At 40.8% G+C, this 25,826-nt stretch overlaps 2 protein-coding genes across 3 annotated transcripts in view; both read right to left on the bottom strand.

Moving 5' to 3' along the window:
• Positions 1–14,640, bottom strand: part of elmo3 (engulfment and cell motility 3) — a 29,533-nt gene extending 14,893 nt beyond the window's left edge. The window contains exons 1-8 of the mRNA XM_080027403.1: positions 14,401–14,640; positions 6,435–6,543; positions 3,851–3,891; positions 3,193–3,265; positions 1,968–2,018; positions 1,188–1,357; positions 893–992; positions 494–645 (exon numbers count right to left, since the gene is read on the bottom strand). Of these exons, the coding sequence (XP_079883529.1) occupies positions 494–645; positions 893–992; positions 1,188–1,357; positions 1,968–2,018; positions 3,193–3,265; positions 3,851–3,891; positions 6,435–6,512 (665 nt within the window). The 5' untranslated portion in view covers positions 6,513–6,543; positions 14,401–14,640. The remainder of the gene's footprint in view (positions 1–493; positions 646–892; positions 993–1,187; positions 1,358–1,967; positions 2,019–3,192; positions 3,266–3,850; positions 3,892–6,434; positions 6,544–14,400) is intronic.
• A 1,118-nt stretch (positions 14,641–15,758) lies between these two features.
• On the bottom strand, positions 15,759–25,459 carry e2f4 (E2F transcription factor 4). 2 transcript variants are annotated; one of them, XM_080027547.1, is made up of 11 exons: positions 25,066–25,459; positions 23,319–23,428; positions 22,408–22,568; positions 20,757–20,801; positions 20,586–20,650; positions 20,286–20,474; positions 19,714–19,795; positions 19,481–19,621; positions 18,541–18,588; positions 17,824–17,868; positions 15,759–17,668 (listed from the first exon to the last, which is right to left on the bottom strand). In XM_080027547.1, exons 1-11 carry the CDS (start codon positions 25,228–25,230, stop codon positions 17,553–17,555), a joined length of 1,167 nt encoding a protein of 388 aa, XP_079883673.1. In that variant the 5' UTR covers positions 25,231–25,459; the 3' UTR covers positions 15,759–17,552. The 2 variants fall into 2 exon arrangements, with proteins under 2 accessions (XP_079883673.1, XP_079883674.1); XM_080027548.1 differs by having other exon boundaries at positions 19,720–19,795.
• Between the last annotated feature and the right edge of the window lie 367 nt (positions 25,460–25,826).

The raw sequence follows: 25,826 nt of genomic DNA, 5'->3' as shown, positions 1-25,826 counted from the left end.
CTCTTTCAGACTTGGTTCAGTTCAAAGTTTTATTTGTCACATGATTGCAAAAATAACATTTTACATACAGTGAAATTAAAAAGGGTTATCACTCTGTTGTTCGTTGTGCAAATTACTGTAACCTGAATAAATAATAGGTAATAGTAATTTAAAAACATCCCTTATATGTTATGCTATAAAAACAGTCATTTCAAAAAATTAAAATGTTATATAAATATAAAAGTGCCTAGAAAGTGGTGCAGAAAGTGCAAGAGTGCCAGCAGTCTAACTGCTTAACTACTGGTTTTGCCTTTGTTTAATCATATCTGGTTAGCGGTATCAATTCTGACCATGATTATACTAATGTCTAATAATCAGTGTTATGACTTGGCAAAATCCACATTAGAAGACACAGCACATTGGGATATAATTAGTTTTCATATATCAAGCAGATTTGGCTGCACCAGTCAAGGGTTGTAGGAATGTATTCAATGGGCTTGTGCGCGTGACTTACACCTGGAGGTGAGCTATGAGCCTCTCCATGGTCACCTCCTGCTTGACCTGCTGGAAGAGGCTGTAGCTGCTCAGCACCATGCTCTCCAGGATATCCAGGGACACCTGCTGGATCGACGCATCAGTCGGCTTGGCGTTGACGAAGCTGGCGATCTGAGAGAGAGAGAGAGAGAGAAAAAGCGGAAATAGTAAGAGAGAGAGAGAGAGAGAGAGAGAGAGAGAGAGAGAGAGAGAGAGAGAGAGAGAGAGAGAGGGAGAGAGAGAGAGAGAGAGAGAGAGAGGGAGAGAGAGAGAGAGAGAGGGAGAGAGAGAGAGAGAGAGAGAGAGAGAGAGAGAGAGAGAGAGAGCAGTTACAGGCAACGAAAGGTAAGGAACAACAAGACGGGGAGAGAGAGAGCACCTTCTTGATGAAGACAGTGGAGAGGTTCTCCCAGGAAACTATCCCATGATCCATCAGTTCCATGAAGCCTGTCAGTGTGTGGGTCATGATCACATTACTCCTGAAAGACAGACACGGAAAGATATATTCAGCACAATCACACATTCATTACAATACTTTCACCGTGTGAAGCAGCGCTCAGCACAGCTACATGCTTTATAGTGTAATCTATGATCAGCTAAAAACGTCTCAAACTAAATAAATGAATGTGCTATGATTGCTATTTTGCAGTATGCATTGAGCAGAGAGTACTGACTCGTTACAGTCCTCCACGATCTTGACCAATAAGAGGTGTCCATCCCGGCTGATGAACTCCTGAGCAAAGGTCACGTCTGTGGAAACGCTTGCCAGTTCCTTCAGCGAATCACAGCGCACGCCCGAGTCAGCGCTATGGATGCCCTTGAACAAGTCTTCTGCACAGCGGCCCTGCATTTACCAGAACACACACACAATAGAAACACACACTTTTACAATACAAGTAAACATTCCAGTCTGACTGAAATCTTACTAAATCGAATTTTCTCAAACTCTAGCTAACACACCCAGATAATGCGATTGGGGAGCCGAACTACTCCTGCATGTATACAGTCAATCGGACCATAACTGGCCTAGGCGCTCTGTGCATACACCAGTGTCCCACCCGGGGCTTTGACCGGGAAGTTGAATAGCATTCAATGCTAATAGAACATAGCGTGCATGCATCTCATTTGAACAAAAAATTAAAGCGCACAGCACATACGAAACATACCGTGCTGTAAAGTTATCTCATGTCACGTTCAACATGGAACCAGTTTGCCACTCTCAAACTGTAGCAAACTTGATTGCTAAATGTTTTGTCTGTGACATAATAGGTCAACCGGGAAAAAGGTCCACTGCTAACAACCTGAAAGCAGCTGATTCATTCAATCTGCTGCATGGAGAGTGTAAAGCGAAAGAGCCATCATCCAGCCACACCTCCAGAAAGGCTGGAAGGAATGTGAGAAGTGGGATGTGAAAGCGTAGCCGGGCTGAGAGCCTGGGGTTGGTGCAGACTCACCGGTGCCTTGGTCAGACGCAGAATGCAGCCGTTCTTAATGTCCAGGCGATTCTGCAGCACACAAACAAACAGTCAACACACACATCATACATGCAGATGAAAAAGTATTTAAATACTGGTTAAAACTAAAACACGCGTCGCCGATGTATGTAGTGACACTATAGAGAGGTAGAGGAAGTAAGATGTACAAATCAGTTTAGCCCCACGCACGCACACACACACACACCGCAGAAACGGTTGTTGACAATTACTGATGCTCCACTTACTGTCAGTAAACGAAAAAGACAGCAGGGTTTGCTGACATAAATATTTAGTGGTTGACTCCACGCTAGAACATTTATAGGAAATTGCTGTGTTGGATCGCACGAGATCTGCATAAGACTTCTAGTAGATTTTAGGTAAAGCAATGTTCTCCCCCATACCTTGTTATGCTTTTAAATAACATAAAAACAGTTCAAACTAAGACAAAACATAAAAACAACAGAACAAACAAAGCAGACATAGTGAATACTATCTATGGTCTCAGATATGTTTAGAAGCATTCACAAAGCAAAGTAGACAGACGACAGTACCGGTAGGAAAATGCACTTTTGGTGAGGAATTGGAATCAGGAGAGAAATATTAAGACAACACTGCATATCCTCCTATCCTTTAACCTGACGGCAACCTCAGCGTCTCACACGTTGAAATAAAGGTCATTGAATGCAATCGAATAGGGTTTCTTTACATGGACCTCCACAGGGATGAGAAAAGGAAATAATCATATCATCACACTACATGCAATCAAGTCAAGTGTTTCTCAGACTCATCTTCAAAGTCACTTATTTATTACACTACATAAAGCATCATACAGCTGGCATTGCAATGGCTCTAGCCCTGTGCTAAGCCCAGAGAGAGAAGAGTCACCTGACAGCAAGAAGACGAGTGTAGCTTCAGCTGCTTTTCCTCTTAAACTCTCTCTATCCCTGTCCTTTGATTCTTCCATCTTTTTCACACTTTTAAAACTCCATTGACATTGTAACATGGGCTTCATCTGATGTCATTTCATGTACTTTAAGTCTCGAGGGAGATTTACATCATGCTCTGCCTAACTATAGAAACATCTGAAAAGCTCACTCAGGTCTGTTGCTCAATGTCTTCTAGATGTGCTCAGACATGTAGCAGACCAATTCTCTGGAGTACAAACATTTATATTCATATTGATTTGCACATAGATGTGACTCACCGATTCGGTGATGTAAGTTTGCACTCCGTCAGCATACTGCAGGGCGTAGTTGTCAGGACCTGGGAGATTCCAGCTACACACACACACACACACAGTCACACACACACACACACACACACACACACACACACACACTTGTGATGGAAGTTCTGTTTCAGGTGGAAGAATATTTCAGGAGACTTGGATGAATTATGAAGCAATATTTATTACAGACTTGGCCAAGGAGACCCGGACTGCAACTCTCGTGACTTGCACTTCAATTCTGACAAACTCATGCTTAGAGCTGTGTTTTAACCTTGCGCTATCTCTATCACCTCCCCGGCTCGGGCACCAAGCGTACCAATGTTTTGGTTCAGAGCTGAACACAGTGAACCATAACATTCTGGAGTCTAAGGAGATGAGACTTTATCTATACAACTGACCTAAGTGTCTCCTAACAGGCTCCAAGGCTGACCTAGAGTCTGTGAGACAGACACACAAGATAGGCATATATGACCTCTCAATCTTTCCCATTAATATTACAACTAAAGACCCAAAATTCCCTCACAACACTGATATTAAGTATCATAGTACTATACTGTATATGGTTGAATGGTAATAATGTCAACCACTACTACAGAGGCAGCTAAACCAATTTGATACATCATCATCAACTTACCCATCACAGACTTCCTTTATTACTGCAGACAGGGGCTTTTTCTGCACAGAGACACCACAACACAACATGTAGTCAGATACAAACAAATGCAAATATGTTTACAACACCATAAAAAAACACACACCTGCTGCATACATAGAGGAACTTAGCAGATTCTACTATCAAAGTGTTTCCTCTGTCAGGGAGTTGTACACATGCTTGAGTAATGCCATGCTGTTATGGCTTCACAGTACCACAGCTATTCTCGCTGGCTGCAACTATTGTTCACTTAGAAGAAGGAACTCCTAGAGCTCTCCAACACTTTCTGTGCAATGTTACCCTCAGTAGCCAGATCCCACTCTGGACGTAAATAAAAGCCAGACAACTTCCATGTCTGACTCTCAGCTATCCTGCTATTAGTGGTCAGCCCAGCGGTCAACCAATCAAAATGTCTTTGGGTTCTGTGGTAGACCCAGTGGCTGCTCTGTTATTAGTGGTAAGCGAGAAGGGAGACCAATCAGATGTGTTAAGTGGAGAAAACTGGGCCAGGATTGGTTGTGTGAGCTAAAATAAAAGTAGGGAATGGACATTCACATCCAAACACCATCATCCAACACTCCTGAATGCTACATCGTAGTTTTGCTTTGAGAAAAAAATCGTGAAACCTTGGTTAAGAGATGAGGGATATAAAAGCATTTGAAACATGGATCCTTTTTCATCCCCGAGTTGTAGTTGTGCTGCATGTTCCAACTGTCCAGACAGACTGTTTATCTGTTAAATCCATTCTCTCAGTTCAAAGCTTCTCTTGGGATGTACAGGATGTGCCCCGCTCTCTGAGATACAGTTTGAACTACAACTCATGCAAAGTGTCTAGAAGTATAAGTTCCCCAAATTTACTGGAATACATGTGGGAAACTTCCCCGCAATCAAATTTTGAAAAAGCTGACAACACAAAGTCAATGGGTCTGTATAAAACCCCAAGCAATCGATATTACATTGATAAAAATTGTACATCATGGAATGAATAATCGTAACCATATTAATACATTTTGTAAAATATATACTGTAAATTAATACCATTAGGCTACATAGCCAGGTAGGTGTAGGCATGTGCAGTCTTGCTAAAATAAAGTAAATAAAATATTAAATGTTAGTTTCAATTTCTGTTTTCTTTAAAGCTCCCATATTATACACTTTTCGGTTCTATTATACACCATATTATATGGTCTTAGTGGTCACTAATACGTTTTTCTTTAATTGTTTGCTGAAAAAAACTTTCAGATAATTTATTGTACTATGCTGAAGTTCAGCTAATCTCACAATGGCCTATTTTTTAAAAAGAGCTGCAGCTCCCCTCGTAAATATACAATCTTTGCGCTGCCCCCGCCCCCTGTCCGGAAGCGAAGCCAGATACGCCTCGCCCTCTGTCTGTCAGGGCCGTGGACCAATAAGAAATAGGGGTGTGGGCTGCACAGTGGAAGCTTCTGGCTTTCCAGTTTGTGAGGTCAGAAAAGGGGAAAATTCTGACTGGAGTATATTGGGTGGGGGAGGGGTGGTGGTTTCAGAAAGGGGGATTGTGAGAAAAGGAGAGTGTTATTTTTTTAAATATTTTGGCAGTCTCTAGACACACTTTGGACCCATGGATATGTTAGAACACATTTAAAAAGTGCATTTAGCATAATATGTGACCTTTAATATGGCGTTGTTGCTCTGGTTGACAGAAGCTCATTTTAAATATGCCGTGCTGCAGCAGCAGTGTCAAACCACACTGGTGGGGAAGTGGGGATAGTTAACGTTGGTAGCCACTCCACCCAAATGTTTTATAGCCACAATCCTCTTCTTCATCTTTCAGTTTACAGTGTAACAACAATTATCTGTACATTTGAGTTGACACAATAGTGTTGATCTTCTGCTAATCACAGAACAATAAAGACTTAAAAAAAAAACTAAAAAAAAACACTCACATAAACCTCTCAGGGGGAAGCAAAAATATATAAATAAATAAAACATAATTGCCAAAATATGTCTGTGACAGAATGCAGTGCAGCATGTGCATGACTCAAAGACCCAATATCTACAAGATCATGTTATTCAAGTTTATAGGTGATATGACAGTGGATAGGGCTCTCTTGTGTACTAATACACTGATGATCTCAGTTTAGTAAAACAAACTAAAATAGCTTTTTACGATACAGATACATGTTGTATTCTGTTGTTGGTCGGTAAAACATGTTTTATTGTTGTGGGCGACACTGCTGCTTCAGATGTTGGTCTGACCAGCCTGGTGAGCTGATGATCTACACCACTCTTTAGTTAGGGTTATGGTTTCTGTTGTGGTCTTTGGTTTGATCAAAATAAGCGAATGAAGCTGCTTGAGAGAAAGTGCGGCTTGAAAAAGGCTAGACTAAAGGCACGACATTCCCATAGTGGTTCAGTGTCAGAACAGACAGCTAGAGAAAAGTGTGAGAACAGAGTACATACAGAATTGTTTCCAAAAATATACCAATTACACTTTCACATGGCTTAATTCATTCACCTTTAGCCAGCTTTTTGAGTTTAAAAAAGGAGGATATTTATTTGGGACTGTGTAATGTGTGTGCAATACCTGGTCCAGTTGTATGAGCTGGGGATAGGCCCCAGGCATCTGGATGGCTATCTTCACTATGTCCTTCTGTTGAGGCATGTTGGCACTTCTTCACTCCACCACTTTGTAGCTGTTGATAATTAAAAGGATAAATGGGTCAAATTAAACTTGACAGTTTATATCCTTTAAAAGGTCACCTTTTATGCAAAATGCATTTTTTAATGGTTTTTCAACATTAATATGGGTCCCAATGTTTCTAGAGACTCCCAACCTTCTTTCCCTTTCCCCACCTCCAGCTTTCTCAAATATGACGACATAAGGGGAGTTCCCACGCCCCCTAATTGCCAACCTAATTTAGCACCACCACCACCACCAGAATTTAATTGACAGTTAGAATCAAACCAGCAGTTCAATTCAGAGCCAATCAGAGCAGTCTGGGCTTTTTAGAAGGCTCTGACAGAGGCTGAAAAGAGGAGATTCAGCAATGTGACAATGTAAAGGGTTTTTTTGGACACTTTACCATAAGAAAAAAGTTTCTAGTAGAAACCCAAAGGACAATTTTAAACCTGAAAATTAGCAAAACAAGTGACCTTTAATAAAAAAAAAAAAATGTTTTGTCGTACCAGTGGATGAGCAAAAAAAAAGAACAAAACTCAGTAAACAAGCCAAATAAACGGCCTGTTTCTACTTAGATTACTTCAGGTAGTTAGATTGACCTTGTATGGTACTTCAAATCCCAAGATTGAATTTCACATTAAATACCAGACTAAACTTAAATGGCTGGGCTAAAATGTGAGCTCTAACCAAGTAACAGAAAACAGAATATTGACCATTTAATAAATCTGAAAACATGTGGGAATAGTCCGGACAGACTAGGAAAAATTTAATATAAGCTTTGATGCTGTGTCAAGTCATAACTCAGTGATTTACGACCGGTTTCACAGACAAGGCTTAAGCCTAGTCCGAGACTAAAATGCCTGTTTGAGCTGGATTAATTCAAAGATACTTGCACAGACTCAGTTTAAAATAGTCCTAGATTAAAGATATTCTGGATTAAACAAAGCCAATTGCAAAATGGACGACTAGAGCTACTCTAGGTTTAAATTTGATCTTAAATTAATCCTCCAAAGTGGAATATCTAAATGAAGACCAACTCCCACTGCAGAGGCCAGCCAGAAGAGTACTTGTGGATAGGTCTTATCCAAAACATTTATTTGATGAACTTACATTTCGAGACCGCTTTCAATATGGAAAATGCACTGGAAATAACAACTTTGCTTGAGCCTATTAGATGGATATATTTAAATTGAAGATGTATTCAGCATAATAAAATGAGAGTCTAAAACAATTCTGTTTTCAAATGTGGTTGTTGTGATTTAAAATACTGACACACATGAATGACAAAATGACAAAACACAACATGAACACCTTTTATTTTCTACTTATATCTTCACTGTGATTAGTAATCACAATTGTCTCAGTACTGTATCTTGTTTGAATCATAGCTCTCTTCCAACTTCATGTCCAATTCCACCTGTAGAATTTTCATTTTCATGTCATACTTCCTTCAGATATTGCATTTTCTGTTCATGGAAAACTCGGGCTAACTTTCATGCAACGTAATTTTTTTGTCCTTTGTTGAAAAGTTGTGGCAAGCTCTTCTTTAAAGCGAGTCGGGTTTTTCCAGAGTCTATCAGTGCAGTTATCATTGTGAGGGAATTTTGGGTCTTTAGTTGTAATATTAATGGTAAAGATTAATAGTTCATATATGCCTATCTTGTGTGTCTGTCTCACAGACTCTAGGTCAGCCTTGGAGCCTGTTAGGAGACACTTAGGTCAGTTGTATAGATAAAGTCTCATCTTCTTCTACTCCAGAATGTTATGGTTCACTGTGTTCAGCTCTGAACCAAAACATTGGTACACTTGGTGCCCGAGCCGGGGAGGTGATAGAGATAGCGCAAGGTTAATACACAGCTCTAAGCATGAGTCTGGCAGAATTGAAGTGCAAGTCACGAGAGTTGCAGTCCGGTTCTCCTTGGCCAAGTCTGTAATAAATATTGCTTCATAATTCATCAAAGTCTCCTGAAATATTCTTCCACCTGAGTTGACCTCCAAACTTAAAGCAGCTCCGAGTAACATTTAAATATCTTTTAAACAGCCTCATGTTTCCTCTCATAATCATAAATTACCTTTAACAGCAAACGAGACCATCAGTACAAAGAAAGATGTTTTTATATAGTTTTTATTACTGCGTTTGGTCTGGTCGCACACCCAGTCCGATTTTCTGTTCACGCGTGCATGCTCTATCTATGGTCACATATCCGCATTGGTCGCAGATTTCAGTGTGGCACAGCAAAGCGATTTGAGAAGCCTATCCCTCCAGGTGAGGGAAGGGGAGCGGAAGCCTTGTTTGAGACAGTTATTTGTCGTCATAATGACTGATAACGGGGCTGAACCATCAAAGAAAAAAAAGAGAATTCAATGAAGAAAAGCTAAAAGGGAGAGTGATAGGCGGGCAGGAGGGCGTTGCCAAGCAACGTATACACAATTTCACGGGAGCGAACAAGACTGCAGTGTTTACTCCTAAATGAATGAGCAGTAGCCTACTAAAACAAAGTTTACTTTGCCTCACCATCATCAGATGACCATTATTCATCTGAAATAGTCATTATTTACAACAACATAAACACATTACCTCATCGTGATCCATTCTAACTGCCGTCTCTCGTTCATTCGCTTTGTGTGAGGACACGGAGTCTTTCAGCTCCGTGAGAGATGACACTGCATTGCAATCAGGTGTGTGTAGCACTGACTGGCATTAGTTGATGCTGTGTCACTAACCACTCTCACAGAGCCGAAAAGAGTCCGGTGCCCTCACACTTTCAACACGCGGACATGCACTATATTGCTTCCTGATCATTTGAATCTCGCATGCCCGGCACGAGCTAGAAAACAGCTTCACGACAGCTGGCGTCGTAAAAATACTACCGCTTTTGCCCAAAGGGGCCGCCAACGTGCAATGTTACTCGTAGTGGCTTTAACAGAACTTCCTTCACAATCATTAAATATAATGTCAAAATTATAAATGAGAAAGATGTGAAATACCGTTAATAATGAAGATAACCTGAAGTTGGTGTATTGTTCTCTTAGTAACATTTTCATTAGAATTGAATTTGTTGATTTTTTTAGCCTCTGCCATTGTTTTTTCTCACAAGCAATGATGTTTCAGCTCCACTCCGGGTTTTTATGATCACCGTTGGACCAGCAGCATGTGCTCATGGGCAGGTGTTTACAATCAGGCTTACTTACCTTACTCCAGGACTTCATAGTCTCAGACTAACTAAGCCAAATCTAAGCCATATCCATGAAAGTGACTTAAACGTCCCAGTTTAACTAGTCCACATTCAGGCCTACTCTTGGCTTAATCTAGGCCCTGTGTGAAACCGGCCCATAGTTACAAAGCAAAAGCAGTCAGTAAGGGTGAACAGACAACTTGTCTGATGAATGACTCACGGTGGTCAACTATCATTTTCGATATGAACCTTTAGAACACGGTGTTCCTCTTTCACTGTATATTTATGGTGCACTGAGTAAAGCTGAGTGGGCTGAACACTGTCTGTACATGCACCATAGGATTGTTCACTTCTTCCCTTCCAGACTCACACACACATCATCATACACTCCTCGACCTTCAGAGCCAGAGGATACAGAAGAAGCTGTTGTGTTGCTTCCCACCCTCCCCCCCCTCCCCCGACTCTTTCCTTGTCCTTCTCCGTTCCTCCATTGCTCTCAGCACATGGAAATGATACAGTCGGAACTTAATTCCACTGTACATTTATGAGCTCACAGTGAAACAGGGCTGAGCTTGTGTGTGCTTGTGTTCGGCTTGATTAATAGCCCCCACCCTCTTGCTCAGTCTCTTGGATAGTTGACATACCTTCACTCCAGTCTGTAAGAGAAAAAGCTCTCACAGTTTATTGCAGGTTTCAAAGCAAAGCTCCTGTCAAAACAACCACACGCTTCACTGGCCCCCGAGGCGGTATCTTCCCTTTCCTGGCAGAACGGGGGATGATCATCTTTTTTTTCTTCTCGACTGTAGGCTGCCGATTTGTACGACAATAATGCAAACACAATACAAATCGGGTTTGTCTTGGGATAATTCACACGGACTAAAAAGGCCAGGCAAATCCCCCAGTCATTACATTGGTGCTGGCGTCGTAGGTTGACTTCCTTCCAAACGAATAACAGCAAGAGTTTGCAACCGTAATCTAAAATACAAGAGATTTGGGAGAATGTAGTGTTTTCTTTCTTTCCAAAGCAGCTTATGAGTCAGCAGATTGAAGGGCAAACTCAGGGCCTGTCATGTCTTTGCTTCATAACAAAGACCGCCTGTGGGTTTTTGAGCTGCTTGTCTGTCGGAGCAAAAAACTCGAGTCCACGTGTTTTTCAGATTTGGTTGCACAATGTAAACTGTAGATTATCTGGGAATCTACAACAGCTGCATCTCTGGATGGTGTATTTAGATGCCAACTGGGTATGACAGGATCCGGCTGGATGAGAGGCTAAACAGTATCAGTCCGGCTCTAACAGTTATTAAGACTCATAGTCGAGAGGCCGGTAATTCAAACAATTGAAGATAATTCTATTGGTCGGTCCATAATTTATGTCCCGACTGATACATCTCAAAACATATGCATAGAGAAAAACAGTGTACTGACATTTAACTTTTTAAAGATAATGAATTCTTATGGTTTTTTCTGTAGCGCCACGATGAGGACATTTTCATTTGTCCAATACTAAATGTATTATGCCAACACACTAAACTGAGATGGAGATATGGTAAAAAATGAGCCCAAACATACGTAACTGTCCATGTCAGCATACTAACGTTAGCATTTAGTTTTCCTAAACGTTACCTTCTATTGTTTTATTTAGTCGTAAATATGTAATGTAGAGAAATCATTTTTTTAGTGTTTTTTATCTAAATGAGGATATTTTGCATATTTTTGTGCAAAACTATTGGTGCACGAACACACAAGAAGCTATCATTATTAAAGCTATAGTGCGTAACTTCTGTAGCCCCCATGAGGAATTCTGAGTAATTACAAGAACCCTGTCGGCGTAACTACATGAGGTAAGCCTTCCTGAATTGTGCACAGCTTGTATACCATCTGCTGTACGTTCAGGTTATTCTTAGCAGTAGAGTCAACTATTGGAACATTTCTAGGGCACTTAATGGGATTTTTCTGAGCTCCGGCACCAGTTTCAGTGGGTGACACCAGTTTGTAAATGCTGCCATACTGAGAAATACAGAGATACTTTTGTGGAGCTGATAGGGCTTAATTACCTGTGTGTCAACTCGTTTGACGATGGCTTGAATGTAACGGACATTCATTAAAAAGTTACACAATATATATAGCTTTAATGTGGCCACACAGGTAGAAGCATTCACATTTTCAAATGTACATGGCACTTCTGTCATGTCTACTTATTAGAGAAAACTGTCTTCAAGCAACAGCAACTTTTTGTAATTATTGCCATCAATATTAATTAGTATTTTATAGATTTTCTTCTGTTGTACCGATTGGAAGATACTCATAATCATTCGTTTCATTTACAAGTGAAAAAATATAAATATTTTTGGGTTTCCAGCAGACTAAACTATGAGTCTATCTAGATCAGACATCATCCCTACAGTGTTTTAGGTCAGAAAACAGAAAGGAGTTGATAAACAAATCTAACAAATGAAGTTACACCTGTTAAAAGAGAGATGTCAGTGAATGTCAATTGTGCAAAAGCTATGTTTACAAAGTTAGATCACTACGTCTACGGCCTAGATTAAGTCCAGAAGACTTCCAGCACTCTGTATTAACCCTTGCCAGCATTGACAGAGCGCCATTAGTTAACAACATTCATCATGACCCGTCCATACATGCTTTGGGCCTCATGCAACACTGGATAGAGCTCAGGATTCACCAACATTCTCCATTTACAACAAGACGAAGCATGTTTCCTCCACCAGAGCACATTCAAACAGCCTTAGTTAGTATTGTAACCTGTGTTCTGACTCATCACACATACAGTATCTACATACTATAAATACCTAAACTATTACTGGCTGGCCTGACAACTGTCTAAAGTAGTATAAATGATAGGACAAGTAAGAATGTTATTCAAAATCTCCTTCTGAGATCATTTAACTGGTTATGTGTTCCCTTGTCCCAAGGTTAACAAGCTGGATGATGCTTACAGAAAAAGAGGCCACAACAACTGTGTATTGGACCAGATCAACCATATGTTCTATTGTTAAATACTGTCAAACTAGCCCTTAATTTGTTGGAAACCTGTGACAATCAGTCTGGAAAAAACGAGGCTGATCAGTTCAAGAGTTGAAACGTTTTTGTGTTTTACTTCCTTAACTCAGCAGAAGAGAGAGAGGGGAGTTTCTCGTCTCGGGCTCCATAGAGGTTAACCACAAAAGCCAGTGTGTCTGTCTGTCAGTGTGTGTGCCTGTCTGTGCCTGTCTGTGATGGCCCCCAGACAAAATAAGTAAGTAAGTTGAACCTGCAGTGCACCTTCTGTACCTGTGTGTGGGCTTTTAGACAAAAGTGAATTAAAGGTGCAATATGCTCAACCCAAGGGTGATGATAATAACTCATTATCAAAATGATTTATACCGTGTAATTAAGGTGTTGTTAATGTGTAAATGTGACAATTGGGTTGTAGAGCTGAAACAGAATTAGTTCATCAACTAATCTAAATACACTTGGGAATGTGACAAAAATGTACTTGTTCCAATTAATCAAAAGTGAATCATTTTGTTTTTTGGTTCTGGAGTTGGATAAAGGAAAGTTCTAGTTTAACTTTATATGTATGATTAAATTATTGAAAAGGGAAATACTTTTTTTTTCTTTCTCCAGGGCACATAGCAGAATATTGTTATAAATAATTGAATAAATACGCCATTACATTACAGTACTGGGAAGTTAATACAGTTGACTACAGTGTCATAGCTGTCACGCTGTACTGTAAACAAAACAAATCGTTTCCCCTCCATGTCTTTTTTAACAGTTATTTGTAAATCACACACTGGTGTTGTTGGCAGATTTTCAAAAATAAATGTTCTTTTTAATTAAAAAATTGTAAAGGTTTCAAATGTCCATCTTGTCAAGCAGTTGTCATCGCCTGTTTTCTTCTAGAACTTGTCAAGCTTAAAACCAATAGCACACCCAGACCTCTTGTTAACCCACTGGTGTCTCAGACCCCCTGGACTGACAAACCTCCCATCCTCTGTGTGTGTGTGTGTGTGTGTGTGTGTGTGTGTGTGTGTGTGTGTGTGTGTGTGTGTGTGTGTGTGTGTGTGTGTGTGTGTGTGTGTGTGTGTGTGTGTGTGTGTGTGTGTGTGTGTGTGTGTGTGTGTGTGTGTGTGTGTGTGTGTGTGTGTGTGTGCGCGTGTGTGCGTGTGTGAAGGGGGAAGCTCTCAGCTGCCTGAAATTCCTAACCTGACACACACACACACACACACACACACACACACACACACACACACACAATGATAGAGGAATAATACAAGAGAAAGACTTGAGTATAACCACATACCAAACTCAACATACAGTAGGCTACATGGTTTGACACTGGTATAACCTACCTAGCCTATGTATTACAATAGAAGAGTAGCTTCGGTTTTAATTCGGTTGTGGTTGACCCGAATAAATATAAGTGCAGCTGAACAGTGTAAGCTAGTTTAGTAAAGGCATGTGGTGCAATAGCCTATTTAACCCCCAAAACTAAAATGTCCAAGCTAACTCTATAGTGAGTGAGAAGCAAACTCATGAATGCAAAGTAAAGGTGAAAACAGCAGGTTAACTGTTAGTAGGCCTATTCATTCAAAACTCATGAGCCTATTGTCAAAGCGCTGTGAAAAGATGACAGTGAAAGAAGTGTGAGAGTCAGCTGTAGAGCTTTTTTCCTGATTTCGTCCTCCTACCTGATTTTGAAAAGACTTGTCGAGGGGCTACTGTCCTGCAGGAACCGCCGCAGTCGGAGCGAGACACATTTGAAAATGTCTTTTTTTTCCCCCTCAGAGGGAACTAACTCACTCCACCAAAAGGGACTTGTCTTAGAGAAACATTTGGTCTACCGGGAAAAGCAGGATGGAAACTCCTCGCAATACGTTTTCAGGACTTATTAGTTGGCGTAAAAGTTCCGGGTTGGTTTGAGTCCTTGGGACCAGGCGAGGGTTTGAGTCAAGCAGCCAGATTCACACAGCTGGGATCCGGTATAGATTTTCAAAGTAAAGCATTTCCTGTCCAGAACGCTTAAACGCAACCAGTAGTTTGAAAATAATATCTAACGGAACCATTCCATCAGGAAAAAGTTTTCACTCTTAATTATGTTGTGGCAATTAATTCCATTGATGTGCATTAATGTACGGTTTTACTTTAAACCCTTTCAGTTTGTTTATTTTTATTTGGCTAATAATAGGCCTATTTATATGAATTTATGAAAATCCCTTTTATGTTTCATTAAAGAGAAACAGAGCTTTTATTTTGGTAAAAATAATAATAATATACATTCAGGAAAAGGTGTTACTTATGCTGACGTAGATTTTCTTTTACATTTCCAAGAAGTGGATTTAGGAGTAGAAGAACTAATTGAAAGTTCCGGGTCGAAAGCGGGTGGTTACAGCTGCCCCCTGCTGTCTCAGAGTTGTCCAACTGTTCACACACGACCTTTCACAATTCAATACACAGTATCACTACCTGATGTAACCAGCTATGAGGCTGAGTGCCAGTTGTTGACTACATTAATGTAGTTTTATTTATAATAAATATTTATTCTAAAGATATTTCTGCACTTACATCCTCACTTCTGTATAGAGCTCTACAGCTATATTTTCAGTTGAGGCTTTGTCTTTGATAGAGGAAAGCCGACAGGAAATGAGCGGAGGATGAGAGAGTGAATTCAACTAAAGTCCACAGTTTGAATCAAACTAGAGAAGATGCAATTGCATGGCTATATCAAATGGCATGTTGACCAACAGAGTTTAAGGGATAACAAGCCCTAATACTATAATCTTGTAGAAGCTTACATTAGCCCAATTAAGTATCCATGGAGACCAAATAAATGTAATTAAAACCTGTTAAAAATGCTTACCCATTATAACTCTAACAACGTGGTTCCATTCATCTTTGTAGAACATCACGACTCAAGGCACTGATATGAATCAACATCATATGCTTCATTTCACAATGCCCTCAGCTGAACCTAGCATGACAGAAAACCCTCTCCAACACACACACAAACAATGTGACACATTACTTCAATTGGAAACCAAACACTAGAGAAAGAATACCAAAGTGTTTTATTCTTGGTCATTTGATGCAAGTACAGCTTAGCAATACTGTGCCTGTTAAAAGCAGTCTGTAGAAATCAAGTCTCACACCCCAACACACACAGACGTAACTCATTCAACCCTTTCCAAACACAGTGGCTGGCTATGGATCAAGAAGTGGATGAGTGGCAACCGAATCAGTCCACAGTGATGTGAAATGCAACCATGAGACCGGATGTGTTGATAAAGCGGAACGTTTTGTGAGTAAATTCCATAAACTATGACATGTTGCCCCAAATTAGTAGCAGTAACAATATATCTATTGGGTATAAAAAATAAATGCTATTCTATACAAGCGGCAGAGAGGGATATACACAGTACATATTGTACATTCATACATACATGTCTTCCAGGGCAAAAGAGGACATTACACAAATAGTACTGTAGAAATATGAATGATGTCGACATTGTACTTGGGACTAGTATCAAACCACCCTGAACTGCTACTCAGCTGTCCCCTGCACAGAGTTGAACATTAATTATTTTTATTTATTTAGAGTGATAGGCAGCATTTAATTTACCAGAAACAGCAAGGACATTTAAAAAACAAACATCATGGGGACTATATTCACTGCATCAGTAAAAATACAATACAAGAGTACAATGAATGGTATTCATATACCAATGAAAGACAATAGCCAATTTGGAGAGAAAAGAGAAGGGGAAAAAAAAGCCAATGCACACCGCTTGAGTTACATATAAATCAGAGCCAATAAAAATTTGCAATGTCCAAGAGTCCAGAGGCAAAATGAAAATGAAAGCCAGCTTATGTGTTACAGTTACAAACCTTTCAGTGTAGAAGAGCCGATACTGAACCAGTTAAAGAACAACGTAGGCATAATGTGGAGCTCAGACGAGATACTTTGTATAAATTCAGCATCTTGTTGACCTTAAGAAAAAAAAGTTAAATTGTAGAATTCTACATTTTTCTTCTAGCCCCTGTATTGTTTTGGTAGTTGGCTCTTTATGACAACATTTATTGGTTTGGGTTACTCTACATTCATTTCCTCTTTGTCTAACTGGTACACAAAAAGCATTTCCCTCCCTGAAAAGTTTGATTAAGACAAATTACCATTGAAAAAAAAAGAAAAGAAAAAAAGACAAAGGTTTGATTGAGTCTGGTAGCTTGTTAATTTGCAAACTCTTGCTCTGCCTGTGTTACACATGTAGTTTATTATTAAACAACAGTTTTGTGGGCTGATAATACAAAATATATATTCTCTATGTACATGAGGACAGTGCATATTTAACCAGCTGTGTGGACTCAGTCAAGCCATGCGTGAGCAGCTTCCGGGTGATGAAACTGTGTTAGTCTGCCATGACTCTTTACCTGATAGGAAACAGTTCTCTTTTTGTTGTTGTCTTCTTGGAGATGTCTGACTCAAGTTAAGAGAGCGTTCAGTACAAAACTCAAGCACACACACATGCACACCAGCACACTCAAGTATGCCCACACATATTCCCTCACAAGCATTCGGGAAAGCTCATACACAAACATAGCACTTAATTGTACACGACAATCCAAAAATAGAATCATTTGTCTGTACTTCTTCTGGATGCTGTACATGGAGCCACAGTCTGATCTCAGCTAGTGCGGAGGTGTCTTTGAACGCTCATCAGATCATATTGGCTCTTCTGCACATCTTCTCACCTTCACCGGCAGTGCGGGGCGAAAAACATGGGAGAAAATGAAGGTAGATAAACATGTTTTGGAAACTGCTTCCCACCCAGACAACACTAAGGGGTCAGAGGTTGAGAATGGGGACGTCGAAGAGGTCACACAGGCCTTCTGTCTCATCCAGGTTGTATATGTAGTCGTGGTCGCTGGGCGGAGGGGACAGGCGCAGGAGAGGCGAGAACACTGGAGGTGGAAACAGACATGCGGGATGCATAAAAGGGGGCCCATCAATCAAGGTGTTACAAACATTACACACACAATCCTTCAGAAACTTCTTCAAACTCTTTTTCCATATTTGTCATTCACGTCTCCGTCCATGCGTCTGTAAATGAGCTTACCTTCTGATGACATCAAGTCCTCTAACAGGTCTGCACTCATGATCTCTGTCAGGGAGAGAGAGAAGAAAGGAAGTTAGTAGAGATGGACCCAGTCATTGGTCGGCCAATTACATACCTGTGCTTAAGGCCTTTTCAACATATAATCAAATAATGTCTGCAGACATGGCAGGCAGCCTCTGTAGCCGCTATGGAGCAATGTAAGCACCTTTTAAATTAAAGTAACCCAAATATTTGCCTTGTGTTTTTTTGCTATTTAATAAATACATAAGAAGGCTGGACAGAAATCAAGTAGTCACTGCAATATTTTACAGAGCCAACACCAGGAAGAGCCAAAGTGCAATAGACAATGCAACATTTTCCATTTTCTAATATTTTTCTGTGTCTTAATTTATGAAATGATAATTGTTGTTAAATTGTTTTTCCATTATTAAATTGCTGTATTTTATCAAATGCCAAAAAAAGAAAAAAAAGAAAGTGATATCGGCATTGTACACTCCTGAACAAACCCTTAAATTCAGGAGTGTATATCAGCCTTTGGCAGACCTGCTCTCTAAATATTTACATCGACCATTGAAAAACCAATATCGGTCGACTAGAAGTGAGGGACATTTTTTCGAACCGTCAGCCTTCAAGACAGACCAGAAAGTGGTATGAAGATGACTACGGCATCGTCAATGGAGAAATATCAGATTTGTTGAAAACTCAAGAGAACTTTACCTTTTGTTGGATCAAACATGTCAGAGAGTTCTTTGGGAAAGTCCAGCACTACAGGGGAGACCATAATATATATTTCAGCTCAACAGACACTACAATACACATTTCTGATATGAATACAGAATATTTCCTTAGAGCACATCTCGTCGAGTCTTAATCCAGCATGGAATGTAGCCATGTAAATAAAAACCTGTTTGCAATGTTAACATAATCTCTGGAAAATTAGACATCCGACCTGCTACTGTCAGTGCGGTAACATGGGACAACTAGATTGGATTAAGACATATACCGAATTTGCCACTAGAGCGGACCGCGTCACTTGTCTGAGTATACGTGGCCTTTCAAATATTCGATAAATTGCCGGAGCATGGCTGACTCCGCTACGCTAGGTGGCGCTGTAGCCCTTTCAACAAGTGGTTATAGAGCCACGTCCTGTTCCTTTCCAGCAAACACACTACTATTTATTATGTCGTCTCCTTCCACTTCCTTGTGAAATCCCTGACGGGGAACTCTCGAGCAAGCGCAGAACGCAAACTCCAATATGCGATCCTGTATACATGCAGGTAGAATGCAGACTATGAACAAGTTATCTAGGTGTTCTTATCCGAATTCGCTTGTGCGTTAATGTGCCGATTTGTGTGCGAAGTAGATCGGATAAAGGTGTTTACATGCATTTTACAAGACCTGTTGAGGTCTTATTCGTTTATTTACCCGATTATGAGTCTGCATGTAACCGCACTGACTGTGGGTTGAATGTGATCCCAATAACATACAAGTTAACAAACCACCAAAATGTGCCCTAATGACAATATATCAAAAGACACTATGAACGCAAAAGGAAAATATTAGTAAGCATTATCCCCGTCTCAAAAATGTTATCTTGCAAAAGCAGTTTTTCTGAAAGGGAGGGCTTCACAAGAGTTCAGCAGCAGGCAACACTCACAGTCAGAAGACTTAATTGGATCAAATAGACCAGAGGCAGAAGAAGACACAGATCCATCCAACGAGGCAGATGACTGCAGTTGCTGAGTAACTGCAGCAGGTGTGTCTATTGTTGGTGTGAGTGGTGTGGTGTGAGTCACTCCTGCCATAAAACAAGTGCAAGATAAATTCATGTTGGTTCTTGGCATTACATTACTGTGCATCCTAAATGGCTCAGTGTAAAATAAAACTCACCCCTACCTGTCTGGTTGGCTGCTGAAGCCGGCGCTGTGATAAAACCAGGTTTTGTAGAAGTTGCTGGAGCTGCTTTGGGTACCTGGAGGGCCAAAAGAAAAAGCATTGCATGATTTAAAAATAATAAAAAAATAAACATTGTGCAATGGAAAAAAAAGGAAAATAAATTCCAGTGTTTTGAAGTGTTATTCCGTGGTGATTAATGGGGTATTTAAAAAAAAAATCAAAACCAGTGAACATCTGCTCCCGATCTGCTACCCGTCTATTCTCCGTGCAGTGAAAAAATAAATCCAGTGTTAATACACAGCCTATGATCTTTAAACGGGCTAGTTAGGGTGGACCTCCTTTGTTTACATGCCAGTTTACAGAGATTAGGCTGTGTATTGTTTTCCCAGCGCACACACACAGTACCGACACGTAGCGGATCATGAGGAGATATTCACTGATTTTGACATAAAGATATTTAGACAATAAGAATTCTCCATTATCACTGACTCCACCTTTAACAGATCAATACATAAATAGAACTAGTTGCATGGAGAAAAAGCTGATATGTGTGTGTGTGTGTGTACCTGGGAGGCAGCAGTGGGTGGCTGAGAGGTAGGCGTTGGTGCTGGGAGGCTTTGAAGGATGTCGTCTGGAGGAGGGACGGGCAAGACAACAGGGTAGGCACTGGACGGGTCCTTATTGACCAGCAACACCTCGATGGGACCGGAAGAACTCTTCAGACGAATCTGGTATTTCCTCTGTCCGTTGTGGACCTGGATAAGAACACATACGCCCAGTTTGACACACCAGACAAAACCGTAAGAGGTGTCCAATACACACAAACCCCCCCCCCCCCCCCACACACACACACACACACAACTCACAGCTTCCGGTATAGGGACCTCTAGTTGGGTGCCGATGGGAGCACGGATTGCTAGGAGTGTGTCCCCTGATGGAAGAAGACAAGACGGGTGATGATGAGTGATGCAAACAGTGTCTGATGCTGTTAATGCGTCACAGAATAAGAATGTCTACAAAGAGAAAGAAACAATTACCTTTGAAAGCTCCACAGAGGTCATCATGTTTTATATAGGCCATAGTATTGATGTGTTAAGGGTTCACCTCCAGAAACAAGAATGCCAGAACAATTAACACACACTAAAAAAAAAGCTGTTGAGTTGTTAGCAAAAAGCTATTTCATCATCAGGATGGTTGGTTAACCAAGGATATGATTGTTTACTGAATACTAAAAAGGTGCACTATGCAGTTTCAGGTGTGCCTGTTTATTGAGTTATATATACACACACACCTTAGAAAATCTTCACTTCTCTGACACACTCAAAGTTACATAGTGCACCTTTAATATTCATTAATGGGTTATAACTACTGACATACTGAAAGTAAATGGCACCTTTCATTAGACCCTTCCTGCCTGTAAAATGCCCTCATGCCCATGCTTACATCATCAGGTTTTTCTCAGAAAAAGAATACACCCCAGAAGACATTTTAGATATTTTTTCAGGCTGGGTAATGCTCTGTGTGGGAGATAGATCTATGGGGCACTTCACCGTGAGCGGGGACGGACCGTGTCAATATGAGCTGGCAGAGGGAAGTATGCCCACTGCCCAGGATTATCCCCAATAAGAGGCCAGATGGTGGCGAGATTGGATATGCTTCAGTGTTCTATCGTTGTGTCTACAGTTGCGCTGTGCCACGGAGGGCACACACATCGAAATACTGACCAGGACTGGGTTTCACAAAGCATTTAACAATGATTAATATATCCCAATAATTCATCACAGCATGTTTCCAAAAAAAAAACCCTTGGTACCCTTGCTCTTTAGGAGAACTTCCTTCCTATGATAAAAGTGGAAGTATTTCCTAAACTGGAAAGGCCAAGGCTGTAGTCTTTGGTTTTCTGTACAGCTCTATAATTATCAAAACTATAATGTGGAATATACTGAAAGAATGCATCAGGTTTTTTGATTTTCCCTTAATGTCCCAGTGTTTCCCCTAGGTTTACTGCTTTGGGGGATGGGCTCAGCTTTCTTTCCCCTTCTTTTTTGTACAACAGCAATGCTGTACAACCGTTTTGTTTAAGAACTTAAAATTACTTTACAAAGATCTGTCTTTGATTTTTTTTCTTCAAAACAAAGTCATCATGTCCATTCAAAATGTATTTAATCAAATAGCACCTGATATATATGAAAAGAGATCGTAGATAGATGTCTTCTGTTGTTAATTCGCACAAAATTCTGCAATAACAATGTTTATTTTTTTTATTTCAAGGATGGCCCGACTCCCCAAGACAATGATGGAGGAACACTGTGGCCTTACACGTGATTAGACTCCGCTGCTCTGTCGTTGCACGGTGCAGACACTTTCAGTTGAATTGTTTTCTATACGAGTGTAACTAGTATTTTACACATTTGTATTTAATAAACTTGGTCCCTACCGCTGGTGGGCAATTATGTAAAAAGTGCGTGCCCAAAACAAGGGTAACACCGATTGTGTGATGACCCTACTACTGACCATGTCTGAGAAAATGACCCTGATGTCATCACTATTGATTTGAAAATGCAACAGAATAAAAACAGGGCTGAAGAAAAGCTGTTCCATCAAATCAGCAGTGAGGATGGGACAAAAAGCTATAGGAATCAATATAGGAGTAAACCTTCACAGACACAGTGTGCAGTAAAGGATATGGGCTGTTGTTTGAATCGTCTGTGACGTTCTTGATGCTCTGTTGGACCCAGACTCTCTGCTGGTCCAGCTCGTGTTCCCTGACAGCCAGGTCATCTAGCTCGGCCTTCAGATCAATCAGTTTATCTGCGATCTCTCTGGTGTTACAGCCTGGACCTACACCCCTGAAACACACAAAGACATGCTCAAGTACAGACAGCATGCAACGTCAGCGTGTACTTAGGTGTCAGGTGTCCTGGTGTGTTGACAGGAAAGGTTTATTTTTTATGACAGATCTAATGATTAACACCCATTTTAAAATACAATAATTTGAAGTAAAGCTTAAAATGATAATGATGGCTGAATTCTATTGAGCTGCTTCTGTTTCATGGTCATGTTGGCTCACTGTCACAAACCTACTAGGACACTTGAGTAGAACAGAGCCACTCTTACGTTATTAGTAACACATCTGTACTTATATGAAGTGTAAATGTCCATGTGAGAAATATGGCTGCTCAACAGTCATGGAGTCATGATCATGTTTTGTTATTCAGATGAACAAACAACAATAATAATAATTGTGTGCTCAGATGAATCAGTGTCCCCGTCATGTCTCTGTAGCTAGAATACATGTTATATGACAAAGGGGAGGTTGAGGGGATTGATGCCGTGTCAGCTTGACATATGTATAGTACTATGGTTTCAGATTGTTCAGGCATTTCAGCAATGTCAGGACAAGTGACAATATATACATTGAATCAGCTCATGACAAGTGTAAGGGGATTTGAATTTTATTTATTCAAATATATATTCGCTTCTCTCAGAGTCAAGATGGCAAAATGCATAGGATCTCATTAAACAGCGAGTTTTATTATTATTATTAAGGGAGGGAGTCTTTCCATGTTTGGGGAATAACAAAATAACAATGAACTTACTTCCATTGGATACTGTTCTTGGACTTCTTCTCTATCAGTCCAATTCCCTCCAATACATTTGTGATATCGTAGATACGTCTCTTCTGCCGCACTGCCAGGGTGTCTGCCGCCTGGACGACAGGACAAGAGCAAGAAGCAATATATCAAGAGATGACTGGCATCTCTTTTAGTCGGATGGCCATGGCTTAACACACAGACCAAGAGAGGCTTGCGAACAAAAAACACAAGGTTTCACCACCCATCATAGGGTTTGACACTGTTAAACTTCTGTCCCAGCCCAATCTCATGGTGCTTTACAATCTAGGGATTACCATCTGGCTCATGCTGATAAATTGTCAACAGCCACTGTGGGTGCAATGGACTCGCAGGCCTGTTGAATGACAGCTCAGAAGGCAGCTTTTTATTGAAAAGTTGAATGTCAGGACTCAAGAGCTGCATTTGACTCTTTCTAGTAGTGCTAGACTGATGGATTGCAGTTGTAGTTTTCACATCAATCCAAAAACATTTGAGCCAACATCTGATCCTTAGATAACAAGCCACAAAGTTATTATGCTTCTGTCTGGGACATAATGTTTCCTTGAGGAAAAAAGTGATTCATTTCTCCAACTTGTAAAGTTGCATTTACTCAAACATGCAGTATGTTTATGTGAGGATGAAAGAGAATTAATGTATGTCTGACTTCCGGGGACTTTCATTTAATTATCTGTCGAAAGCAAAGCAAAAGTACCAACATCAGTGTCAGTGGCTATGGAGTTACTTACTCTGTTTATCATTGAGGTCACTGTGAAAAAGAAACTGTTTTATTATACAAGGAATAGCTTGGCTGGTCAAGCTACCGTCTGCTTCACTGGCTTTCTTTGAGAAAAACACATGGATAGCATCGTTTATTAAACGTTTGAGCTAATATTCCAATTTCACAAGTGTATTGACTTGTTTAGATAAGGATGGGCTTTCAGGACACCACATTTAGGTATGAGAGTTCCAGGCACTGGCTGAAAAGTGTGCAAAGATCATGTGTTGTCCACACCACCACCTTTGTTAAATAAAAGTAAACATCAACTAGTCGTTTAGGAAACTTCATTGAATCAATTGCTGTTTACACAGTTTATGTTTTCTAACTAACAGGGAGCTCCAGAAGCAGGATCATAGTAGGGGAAATGTTACTATATGTGAACCGGTCATTAAGATGATGAGGACTGTGGTGGAGAACACAGTTTACGTTAGTTATGGTGCATGTATTTGAAATGCTATGGAACTGTGAAATGCTAGGGCACTGTGTAGTTCAGATGTTTTTCTTTTTATAAGCGATTGGGAAACCTACTGTGTGTCAATGCACTTCGTCCGGTAACAAAGACAGAAAAAAACTGTTCATGTGTGAAGATGCAGCCGCGTTAGCTCAGAAGGGAACGACAAAAGCTGACCCACTTTTTAATGACTTTGAATCTGCAGGGGGCAGAGTCTGGGAAGTTGACCAGTGTTCTCAAAGAACACTTTCAAGCCTCACTTTACTCCCGTTTGAGAAGCGCCAAAATAACATGACATGGCGTGTGTGCTAATGTTTGGAACATGGGTGTATAAATGCTATATTTAAAGCCCTGCGGCATCACCCATTCAAATTAGCCTGTCACACGGCTAGGCTAAGCTAACAGGCAGGCTAGCGAAAATGCATGTAACCTTACGACAGCAGGCAGGCTCAAAAAATGACATGTGCTAGCTAACAACAAAAGACTCTGGGCTGCATGCTCACCGCTTTCAGATCCAGCACCCCGTCTTGTGCCTCCTGTAGTAAAGTCACAAACTTGGTGGTGAGCAGTCCCAGACTCTTCTCGTGCCTGCTGGGAGTCTGTGGCTGCAGCGAGTCGCCTACAGCTCCCAGTTCGCCCCTGTTACTGGCCGACTCCAGCTCCATCATCGCTCGGGACCAGCTCCGTACTTCCCCCTGCCTCCCCGACCAAACCTATCCAGCGAGCCCAGGAAAAGCACGCCCCACCGCCGCAGCCCCAAACACAGAAGGCCGGGGAAGTGTGTGGCAGCTAACAGGTGTTAAACGAGCTAGTCGACCTGTTTTGCTCGGTTTTGCTCCTAATAATTTCTCAAAATCGAACTGCACAAGCTGAATACGACAATTCAATGAGCGAGCTTTCGTTGGTGGTGGAGAGAGCCGTTGGCCACGCGAGGTATGACGGGACGGTTCAATCGTCACAGGGAGCGTCTGCAAATACTCCGCTCGATTCAAACGCGTGATACACAACAATGGCGTGTTTATGGAAACTTGGGAAGTCAATAAATATGTCATGATCCACCGACTAAGTACATCGTTCTGAGGGCTCAACAAACTGCAGCAATACGGCGTTCGTATTATTTTGGGGTTGTACAAAGAAGGGTAATCCGGATGGATGTAGAAGTGATACTTTGTGACGTTCCCTTACCTACTCAAACTTGAAGAAAACGTTTTTTGAGCGTGCACGCACGCCACACAAACGCGCATGCATCTTTCTGTATGTCCAT

This window comes from Ammodytes marinus (assembly GCF_949987685.1).
Source record: "Ammodytes marinus genome assembly, chromosome: 5".
Classification (NCBI taxonomy): domain Eukaryota; kingdom Metazoa; phylum Chordata; class Actinopteri; order Uranoscopiformes; family Ammodytidae; genus Ammodytes; species Ammodytes marinus.
Note: the sequence above shows the minus strand (reverse complement) of the source record. Positions and strands in the feature narration are given on the sequence as shown.

What these genes read in the sequence shown, in the direction of transcription:
- e2f4 (XM_080027547.1), bottom strand. Translation starts at nt 25,230, where the DNA reads ATGATGGAGCTGGAGTCGGCCAGTAACAGGGGCGAACTGGGAGCTGTA. An exon ending in AGACGATTCAAACAACAGCC is followed by an intron (nt 20,802 to 22,407) that starts CATATCCTTTAC and finishes AACACATCAATA; the next exon opens with CTATGGCCTATATAAAACAT. An exon ending in AGCCAACCAGACAGGTAGGG is followed by an intron (nt 19,622 to 19,713) that starts GTGAGTTTTATT and finishes GTTTTATGGCAG; the next exon opens with GAGTGACTCACACCACACCA.